The 10,000-nt window shown below is 58.8% G+C and overlaps 2 protein-coding genes across 5 annotated transcripts in view; both read right to left on the bottom strand.

Moving 5' to 3' along the window:
- RGL3 (ral guanine nucleotide dissociation stimulator-like 3) overlaps positions 1–2,889 on the bottom strand; it is a 26,345-nt gene extending 23,456 nt beyond the window's left edge. For both annotated transcript variants that reach the window (XM_011954803.1, XM_011954802.1), the window contains exons 1-3: positions 2,794–2,889; positions 2,220–2,333; positions 128–351 (exon numbers count right to left, since the gene is read on the bottom strand). In XM_011954803.1, coding sequence (XP_011810193.1) covers positions 128–351; positions 2,220–2,333; positions 2,794–2,826 — 371 coding nt within the window. In that variant the 5' untranslated portion in view covers positions 2,827–2,889. The remainder of the gene's footprint in view (positions 1–127; positions 352–2,219; positions 2,334–2,793) is intronic.
- A 1,209-nt stretch (positions 2,890–4,098) lies between these two features.
- The window catches only part of CCDC151 (coiled-coil domain containing 151), a 28,934-nt gene continuing 23,032 nt past the window's right edge, over positions 4,099–10,000 (bottom strand). For 2 of the 3 annotated variants that reach the window (XM_011954795.1, XM_011954794.1), the window contains exons 4-13: positions 9,480–9,647; positions 9,290–9,391; positions 9,053–9,178; positions 8,752–8,874; positions 7,347–7,499; positions 6,199–6,359; positions 5,969–6,125; positions 5,174–5,329; positions 4,622–4,706; positions 4,099–4,441 (exon numbers count right to left, since the gene is read on the bottom strand). In XM_011954795.1, the coding sequence (XP_011810185.1) occupies positions 4,329–4,441; positions 4,622–4,706; positions 5,174–5,329; positions 5,969–6,125; positions 6,199–6,359; positions 7,347–7,499; positions 8,752–8,874; positions 9,053–9,178; positions 9,290–9,391; positions 9,480–9,647 (1,344 nt within the window). In that variant the 3' untranslated portion in view covers positions 4,099–4,328. The remainder of the gene's footprint in view (positions 4,442–4,621; positions 4,707–5,173; positions 5,330–5,968; positions 6,126–6,198; positions 6,360–7,346; positions 7,500–8,751; positions 8,875–9,052; positions 9,179–9,289; positions 9,392–9,479; positions 9,648–10,000) is intronic. The other variant, XM_011954796.1, reaches the window with a different exon arrangement.

Genomic DNA, 10,000 nt, shown 5'->3' with positions numbered 1-10,000 from the left:
AGAGGGGCTTAGGAAGAGGGCTCTGGATTCCGGAGGTGTTTCCTGGTTCCACACCTGAGGAGGTGGAGGGGGGTGCCCAATTGGGGGTCTAGGGTGGGGAACATGGAGGTTCTGGTTCACTACTGACCCAGGAGGTGGGGGCGGCGGCATTGGTGGCAGCAGAAAGCCCAGCAGATGGGCAGTGGGAACAAAGGTCCGGTAGGTGGCCAGGAAGGCGGGCACAAAGCTGGGGTCCTGCTCATGGTCTCCAGACACCAACTCTCCCACCAGCCGCTCCAGGCGCGCCGCCCTCAGCACCCTCACCTTGCTGGTTCGATACTGGAGGAAGGTGTTGGCAATGGGGCTGGGGGCCTGCAGGAGGGGAGAGGCGGCCATGAGAGAGCAGGAGTGGTCCTCGCAGCACCAATTCTCTAATCACATTCATCACTATCATCACTCTTTTTCTTTTCTTTTTTTTTTTTTTTTTTGAAACGGAGTCTCGCTCTGTCGCCCAGGCTGGAGTGCAGTGGTGCGATCGCGGCTCACTGCAAGCTCCACCTCCCAGGTTCACGCCATTCTCCTTCAGCCTCCTGAGTAGCTGGGACTACAGGCATCTGCCACCACACCCGGCTAATTTTTGTATTTTCAGTAGAGACGGGTTTTCACTGTGTTAGCCAGGATGGTGTCGATCTCCTGACCTTGTGATCTGCCTGCCTCAGCCTCCCAAAGTGCTGGGATTACAGGTGTGAGCCACCGCGCCTGGCTTTGTTTTTTTTTTTTTTGAGACAGAGTTTTCACTCTGTTACCCAGGCAGGAGTGCAGTGGCACAATCTTGGGTCACTTCAACTTCCGCCTCCTGGGTTCAGGCAATCCTCCTGCCTCAGCCTCCAAGTAGCTGAAACTACAGGCGCACACCACCATGCCCAGCTAATTTTTATAGACAGGGTTTCACCATGTTGGTCAGACTGGTCTCGAACTCCTGACCTCAAGTAATCTGCCCACCTTGGCCTCTCAAAGTCTCCCAAAGGGCTGGGATTACAGGCGTGAACCACAGTGCCCAGCCCTTAGCACCACTATTTTTTTTTTTTTTTTTTAGACAGAATCTTGCTCTGTCACCTAGGCTGGAGTGCAGTGGCGTGATCTTGGCTCACTGAAACCTCTGCCTCCTGGGTTCAAGTAATTCTCTGCCTCAGCTTCCCGAGTAGCTGGGATTACAGGCACCCACCACCACGCCCAGCTAATTTTTTTGTATTTTTAGTAGAGACAGTGTTTCACCATCTTGGCCAGGTTGGTCTTGAACTCCTGACCTCATGATCCACCCGCCTTGGCCTCCCAAAGTGCTAGGATTACAGGCGTGAGCCACCATGCCCAGCCCCTAGCACCACTCTTGCATGTGATTCCTCTGACTCCCGGCTTCTTGGAGTTATTGTTTTGGTTTGGTTTTTTTAGAGACAGGGTCTTGTTTTGTTGCCCAGGCTGGGGTGCAGTGGCACAATCACAGCTCACTGCAGCCTCCAACTCCTAGACTCAAGTGGTCCTCCTGCCCCAGCCTCCTGAGTAGCTGGGGCCACTGCTGGGCATCACCACGCACAGCTAATTTTTTGATTTTTATTTTTATATAGAGAGAATCTTGCTGTGCTGTCCAGGCTGGTCTCAAATTCCTGGCCTCCTGCCTTGGTCTCTCAAAGCTCAGGGATTACAGGTGTGTGCCCCACACCCTGCCCACTTGAAGTTACTATTCCTCCCCATCCACAAATATCTCCTGCAACCTGCCCTGGAAACCCTCCCTCTCCCATGCCCTGTCCCCTACTCTCTCCCCCCGCCCCCACACATACACTCTTGTTCACTCTGGGCTTCCCTCAGCCCTCCTGTCACGCTTCACTGGCTGCCCTACCCGCCCTCACCCAGCCACTTCTAAACCAACCCCTTTCCACCTTCCAGCCCCGGCTCTCTAAACCTGCCTTTCCTAACCCTGTCGTCCAGTTCTGTCCTTACCAAGTTGTCCCCAGGCTCCTCTCGGGAACTGCGCGGCCATCACCCGGCCCCATCCAATTCCCTGGATCTTCCCCCACTTACCTGGCCGCCCCCAGGCCTCCTTCTACCTGGTCGCCTCACCTGGTCGCCTCTGAGCCCCTCCCTTCCTTCCACCCACTGCATCTGGCGGCCTGTGCTCGGCTCTCCAGCTCCGCCCTCACCTGGTCGCTTCCGGCCCCGCGCCACCCACCAAACCCCCTTCTCACCTGGCTGCCCCCGGTGCCCTCCGCCGGGCTCAAGCGCTGACTGCGCTGTCGCCGCAGGGAGACACTGTACACCGCGCCGTCCTCGGTCTCTTCACCCCAGTCCTGCAGCGGTGCCTAGACGCAGAGGCGGACTCAGGGCACCAAAGGGGCGCAGGTCCTGGGGCCTCAGCCTCCTTGGCGGCTTGGACTCGGGCTGAGTCTTGCTGCTCCATCCCCACGCCCCTTCCCAGCCAGAAGCTGCGAGACTCGGGCTGGGGTCCCAGGCTAGTACCCTCCTAGCCGCGGGTCCCCTCCTCCCAGGTCCTGAGGACATGTGGTAGCATTTGGGGATGTCCCAGGGCCCCTCCTCATAGAACCCGCCTCTAGCCCTTTCTGCCGACTGCGCTCAGAGACTCGCGCCCCTATCCCTAAGAGGAAGTAGTCGCTTCACTGGGTCAAGGGCCGTGAGTCCCCAGGAGGGGACTCCAGGGCAAGTTCAGATGGGAGCAGATAGCGTCCGACGGGAGGGCACTTGGAGTTTCTGGACCTGCGGGTCACCAGGAATGCGGGGTCCGGGGATCCCTTGTCCTCTTACCAGGGCCAGCTCTTTGCCTGCTGTGCGCTCCATGGCCGGCACCCGTCCCTCTCAGTGGCTCCACTGAGTGAAACGGAAGGGCCGGCGGGTGGCGGGCAGTGGCCGGGCGCTGGGGCCAGAGGGGCGGGGCGGCCGAGCTGCTGGGGCTGGGCGGGGCAGGCCCGACCCAGCTTCTGGGTGCCTCCAGCTGGACCCCGCGCCAGCCCAGGAGAGGTCCTGGCTCTTCCGCTGGGTGCCTATCAATCTGTACCCAGGAGAAAGCACACATCTATCCCCATTGGTACCCCCAGATGTGGGGGAGTTCCTGTGTGGGGGCAGGTGAGTGTCCCCAGACCAGAGTCCTCTGTCCTCCAGTGAAAGAGGCTAGCTTGACCAAGCGTGAGGGCATCTTCCACTTTTTACTATTATTGTTATTATTTTGGGATGGAGTTTCGTTCTGTCACCCAGGCTGGAGTACAGTGGCTTGATCTCAGCTCACTGCAACCTCCGTCTCCCAGGTTCAAACGATTCTCTTGCCTCAGCCTCCCAAGTAGCTGGGATTACAGACGTGTGCCACCATGCCTGGCTAATTTTTGTATTTTTTGTAGAGACGGGGTTTTGCCATGCTTGCCAGGCTGGTCTCAAAATCCTAGCCTCAAGAAATTCACCCGTTTCAGCCTTCCGAAATGCTGGGATTACAGGCGTGAACCATGGTGCCCAGCCTTATTATTTTTTAGAGACAGGGTCTCACTCCTGGTGCTGAGGCTGGAGTGCAGTGGCTTGATCTTGGCTCACTGCAACCTCTGCCTCCTGTGTTCAATCTATTCTCCTGCCTCAGTCTCCCAAGTAGCTGGGACTACAGGCACGTGCCACCATGCTCAGGTTTTTTTTTTTTTTTTTTGGACTGGTTTTCACCATGTTGCCCAGGCTATTCTGGAACCCTTGGGCTCAATCGATACACCCAGCTCAGCCTCCCAAAGTGCTAGGAATACAGGTATGGGCCACTGCACCCCGCTCTTATTTTATTTATTGAGACAGGGTCTGGCTCTGTGGCCCAGGCTGGAGTGCAGTAGCATGATCATAGCTCACTGCAGCCTGAAGCTCCCGGACTCAAGTGATCCTCCCAATTCAGCCTCCCCAAATACTGGGATTACAGGCGCAAAACCACTACATCCGGCCATCTCCCATTTTTAAGCTCCATCTGCGTCACCAGCTGATGGGAGTCATCACGACCCAGGTTGGAGGAGGCAGAGTCTGTGGCCCTGGGTTTTCAGGGACAGCCATCTCTTGGGTGGTGCAGGGTCAAAAAGAAATGAATGCCAGGGGCATGGTCAGTAACCTTTATTGCGCAACTCTGAGGCCGGGGCAGACCCAGCTGGGGAGATTTACTGTGGGAACGTCTGGCCCGGCCCCTTCCTCCCCTCCGGGCGCCGCTGGCCGCCTCAGCTCCCTGTCCGGGCCGCGTTCAGCCCTTGAAGGGGCCCCGTGGGGCCTGCGCTAGACCCGGATGGATCGGGAGCACTGATGGGGGCCGCCAGGTGGGTGTCAGGGTGACTCTAGGACCTCCGAGAGCGACGGTGCTTCTTGTGGCTTTCGATTAATTTCTGGGAACGGATCTTTAGCGATGCGCGGGTCACTACCTCATTGTCCTCCTCCTCAGTCTCTTCATCTACGGGGGGTGGGGGGATGAGCAGGGAGCGATGAGGGATCCAGGTCCCCATCCCTGGCACCCCTTCCCTTTACCATCCCACTCCACCCCCACCTTGGCCCTGAGCAGGGTATGGGACAACCTCCTGCTCCCCAGCTTGGGGCCCTAACTGCACCCCTTCATCCCCCCACCCATACTGACCAAAAAACTTGTCCTTGGGAGTGGCAAGGGGCAGGGTGATGCGGGTGTTGTATTCCGGCAGCCTTCCCTCTAAGCTGGCGAGGAACTAAGCAGGGATGGGAAGTGAGAGAGGAAGGTGGGAGGGGCCAGGGGCCACCAAGAAATCACGTTCCCCCTCCTCCCTACCCCATTCGGAGATATGCCCTGGTTCCAACTGGAGACCATTGCCCACTTCCATCCTTCCTTCAGCAGGCACCTTGATACCCAGCTTCACCTCCTCATCACTCAGGTCCGCCCCTGGTCTCTGGGGCCCTGCATAGGCCTCTCCCCATCCCGATCCCCCAGCCGCGTCCTCTAGCCTCCCGGGACCCGCTCGCACCTCGTCTGGTTTCTTCCCTCGTGGCTCGGGCTCATCCCTAGCTAGTCAAACCTCACCCATTGTGTCCCCGAGACCCCTTCCTGGCTGATCAGCTTGCACTCTGGTCTCTCGAAGTAGCCCCCAGTTCCCTGGTTTTCCGACCCAGCCCCACTACTCCTAGATCTCTGGAGCTCTGCCCCAGGGCTGCAGGGCACCTCGCGGTCAGCGATGTGGCGCAGCATCTCCGGCACGTCGTGGCTCCCGAGCTGCGCCTGCAGTTTCAGCAGCTTTTCCTCCACGAGGCCCAGCAGGCTTGGCAGATAGTTATCTGCCTGGGGATCCAGCTCCTTTCCCGCGAAGCGGCCGTCCTCCTGTGGCCAAGGTAGAGCCAGGTCAGCCGAGAGGGGTGGGGCCTATTGGAAGGCTCCACCCAGGGGCGGGGCTTTTCTCTCGGGAGCTGGGCCTAGGAGGTAAAGGCCCACCTACAGGGGCCATCCTAGCCATTGTGGGCAGGGACTTAGATCAAGGCCAGGTCTGTGATGCGGAGGTCTCTGAACTCTAGCTCTATATGAAAAGGTTTCGGGGAGGCCTCTTGGGAACAGTAAGGATTCGAGGGAGACCATTGTGGGATGGCCTCCTGAAGAAATGGGCCTCTGCTGCGGGCAGGATAGGGCTTCTGTCTCGGGCTGCTGCAGAATTGCAGATAGGTCTCCGAGGTTTTCGGGGACAGGGTGGGACTTCTTTCCCTTGGAGCCGGAGCTTGAGACGGCACAGAGGCTCTGAAGTCTTGGGCTTCCTTGGGGAGTGAGAGCTTCCCCAGGGAGCTGGGGCGGGGACTCTGAGGAATGGGGTGGGGCTTCCCCTGTGGGCGGGGACTCTGACGTCCGGGACAGAGGATGTAGCAGGCTAGGTTCTCCAGAGCAGGCGGGTGTGGCAGGAACCCCCGCTTCGTGGCTGCGCCTCTTTGGTCCCGTGTGGGCCTGGTGGGGCTTCCCCCGGGCGGGGCCTACCACAGTGATGTGGACCAGCTTGCTGGCCAGGTGCTCCAGGCTGTCCTTGGCCACTTGCATCGCCCGCAAGGCGCGCTCCAGCTGGTCCTGGGCCTCGGCGTGCCGCCGCTCCTCCTTCTCCAGACGCTCCTGCGCCTCGGCTTGCAGTTTCTGCTGGCTGCAGGGAGCCGGGAGGTCACCCCGGGGGCTCAGCCCGCCCCGCCGCCCTCCCCAGGGCCCTGGCGCCTCACCTCACCAGCGTGGCCTCCCCCGAGTACTTGAGGTCTTCCAGCTCCCGCTGAAGTTGTTGCTTCTCCTGCTTCAGCCTCACCAATGTCTGCTCATTCTCGCTCTTGAGCGTCTCCAACTGCGCGAAGGTGTCGCCCTGGGCCACGAACCGCCGCACCAACGACTGTGGGCCACCCAGCCCCAGTCAGAGCCAGGGCCTAGAGAGGCGCAGGGGCGCTCCACCTCCTCTCCCCCACCCTGCGTCCTGTCGCACGCAGGATAGGTGGCCTGAGCTGGCGCCTTTTGCACAGCAATGTATGGGGACAGTGTGGGTTGAACTCAGGGTGGCTTCAAGGGTGAGCAGCCCTGGATATATCATTTTTGCGGGGCCCTTTCTGGCCTATATAAGGAATTTGAGTCAGCTCAAATTCAGGGGCAGCTGGACAGGCGAGCATAGCTTCTTTCCAAAAATCAACGTGCCATCAATTTCTGGCCGCGAATCTCGCCTGATCCCACAGGAAATACCTCCCTTCTTCAGAGCTATCTGCTCACAAGGCCCACATCTGGAAAGGGGCTGCGCCTCGGTGCCCCAGATGACCCCACAGGTGTCCTCCAATAGGTGGGAGTCCAGGAACTCCTCAGGGGTCGGCCCCATGGGGGGAGCAGCAGGTTGGCGAGCACCCAGAGGGGAGAAACAAGGTTGGGGTCCAGTGTTCACTGGCGGGAACCAGGACCCAAAGGGGACACATTGGTCTTAGAATAATGCAAAGAAGATGCTGTAAAGTGAGGGACCCGGCGCAGGGACCCCACTTGCCAGGATCTGAGTGGTCTACTGGGTCACAGACTACATTACAGACACTGGAGACAGAACAAGAGAGGAAACTCTCAGTTCTCCTAGAGCTGGCATGGCAAAGGAATTAGCACAGTTCAAGAGAGAACGGAAGGCGAGTGTAGAAATGACAGCGAGTGTGGACAGTTCCTGGGGGTTTTGCTGTGAAGGGCAGCAGAAAAACTGAATGGTAGCTGGAGGGGGAAGGGATGCTTTTCAAGAAAGGAGTAGGTTTGTGAGCTGAAGAACTGACCTGGCAGAGAGGGGAGGCAGGGTGTGTCGGTTTCACCAGCCTGGGCACCCCTGGGGCCCGCGGCGGGGAGGGCTGCGGGCAGAACTCACGTGCGTCTCGGCGATGCCAGTGGCGTCCTTGACCTTGCCAAAGATCACCTCCATCTGGTACGTGCTCCAGCGCTGCCGCAGCTCCTCCTCCTTGGCATGCAGGCTGTCCTGGGTGCTGTCCTCAGACTGTAGCAGTAGGTGCTCGCGGTGCGTCTGCTCGTGGGTTGAGGTCAGAGCCAGGGTCAGCCCGTGGACAGCGCGTAGGGCAGAGGCTGGGGAGGGGGATCCAGACTGGGGCCCGGGAGGGAACAGGGCTCAAACTGAAGGGAAGGGAGAGGGCAAAAGCTTGGGGCCAGATAAAGGCACCTGGGCAGAAAGTGGGACAAGGTCGAGCGCGGTGGTGGTGGCTATGGTTCACGCCTTTCATTCCAGTACTTTAGGAGGCTGAGGCCGGAGGATCGTTTGAACCCAAGGGTTCGCGACCAGCTTGGGCAACATGGGGAAACCCCATCTCTACAAAAAAATGCAAAAATTAGCAGGGCGTGGTAGGGCGCCTGTAGTCCCAGCTACTTGGGAGGCTGAGGTGAGAGGATCGCTTGAGCCCAGGAGGTCGAGGCTGCAGTGAGCTATAATTAGTCTGAGCGACAGAGCGAGATCCTGTCTCAAAAAAAAAAAAAAACCATATATGTATATATGTATATATATGCACACACACACAAAAAAAAACTACCAAAAAAAAAAAATACAAAAAACCCTTGGCCGGGCGCGGTGGCCACGCCTGTAATCCCAGCACTTTAAGAGGCCGAGGCGGGCGGGCCGATCACAAGGTCAGGAAATCGAGACCATCCTGGCTAACACGGTGAAAACCCGTCTCTACTAAAAATACAAAAAAAAATGAGCCAGGCGTGGTGGCGGGCGCCTGTAGTCCCAGCTGCTGGGAAGGCTGAGGCAGGAGAACGGCGTGAACCCGGGAAGCGGAGCTTGCCATGAGCCGAGATCGCGCCACCGCGCTCCAGCCTAGGAGACAGAGTGAGACTTCGTCTCAAAAAAAAAAAAAAACCTTGGTGAGGGCTGGATGAGTGGCAGCCTCAGGGCAGGTGCAGGGGCGGGGCCAATAGTGAGGGGGCGGGGCCTTAAGCAAGGGTTGGGTTAGAGGCAGGGTCAGATTTAGGACAGGCAGTCTAGTCAGTTGGGAAAGGATGGGTAGGAGTCACTGAGCAAGGGGAAGGCTGGAGGCCATGTCAGAGCCAAAATGGTGCTGTCGCGTAGGAAGGGAGGGCAGGAGAGGCGGGGTCAGATATGTGGGAGGAGTCTTTGCACTAAGTAGGGGTGGAGTCAGAGAGGGGGCGGAGTTAGGAGGAACTTAGGAAGCGGGAGAAGGCCTAGGATGAGGTAGAGCCAGGGCATGGCTGGTTTGTGCCGGGCAGGGCTGGAGTCACAGGTGCGCACCCCTGGGTGCTCCCACCTTGCGCTCCATGCGCTCGTTCTCCAGTTTCTTCTCCTCGGCACGCTTCTTGCACTCACTTATGTAGCGTTCTCGCTTCTTGCGCTCTCGAACCAAGGTCTCCTCCAGGTACTGCAGCTGGTTCTGGAGGGCAGGCAGGGGAGCAGGGAGACCAGCTGGCACTATCGCTGCCCGCCGCAGGGTGCTGGGAGACAGATGGGGGCGGGGGTGTTGGGGAAGCTCAGGGACAGCTGAGGTCAGATTCTCAAGCTGGGAGACCGTGGCAGCTGGGCAGGATGGCCGAGAGCAAAAGGGGTGGCACCTTGGCAATGTCCCGGGCATTGAGGGCCTCTTGGTTCACCAAGTGCAGTGCCTCCAGCTCATGTTTGGTCCTCACCACCTCAGCCTCCATGGAGTCCAGCCGGTTCTCCAAGTTAAGACTCTCATCCTGGGGCGTGGTGGGGAGGGGTTGGGAAGATGGGGCAGGCCTGTGACTGCTGTCCCTAGCTAAGCCCGCCCTCCCTGCTTGCCATCTCACCGGAGCCCTCCTAGTCCCTACCATTAGATAGGCCTTGAGCTGCAGGTACACGCTGGTAATGTGCTCGGCCTCCTGCGCCTTCATCCGGGCCTTCTCCAGGCGGTTCTCCAGGTTCCGCATGGTCTGGAGAGCAGCAGGGCTGGGCTGAGGGCCCTCCGCACTCAGTCCCTCCCACACGACCCTCTGCCATGCAGGCCTCACCCGCCCCTACCTTCGCCACCTCTGTGTGGCTGTCTTGCGCCTCCGCCATCTCCAGAAGGCGCAGGCTGTGCTGCAGCTGGAGCTCCTCCAGCCGCCTCTTCCGCAACACCACCTGGTACCGCAGGGCGTTCTGCTGCTTCACCTTCTCCCTCAGCTGGTGGTCTAGGTGCTCCAGGGCCTGCTGCAAGGAGGGGAGCGAAAGCAGGGGCCTGAACACACACCTAGCCCTTCTTCTCTTCCTTCTTCCTTATTGTGGCTTCCAGGACTCCCCTCTCCAGTTTTCTACCCACCTCCCTGGCCACCCCTTCTGTGCTGTTTTTGGAGAGAGAGCACCAGGGTCTTCTCTCTGTCTATATCCACCACCTTGGTGATCTTACACGGGCTCAGGGTTCTACAAATTAAAAAAAAAATTTTTTTTTTCTTTCTCTTTTCTTTCCTTTTTTCTTTTTTTTTTTTGAGATGGAGTCTCGCTCTGTCGCCCAGGCTGGAGTGCAGTGGCCGGATCTCAGCTCACTACAAGCTCTGCCTCCC

Source organism: Colobus angolensis, unplaced genomic scaffold (assembly GCF_000951035.1).
Source record: "Colobus angolensis palliatus isolate OR3802 unplaced genomic scaffold, Cang.pa_1.0 Scaffold39, whole genome shotgun sequence".
NCBI classification, from domain to species: Eukaryota; Metazoa; Chordata; class Mammalia; order Primates; family Cercopithecidae; genus Colobus; species Colobus angolensis.
This window is presented reverse-complemented; position numbering and strand designations above follow the sequence as displayed.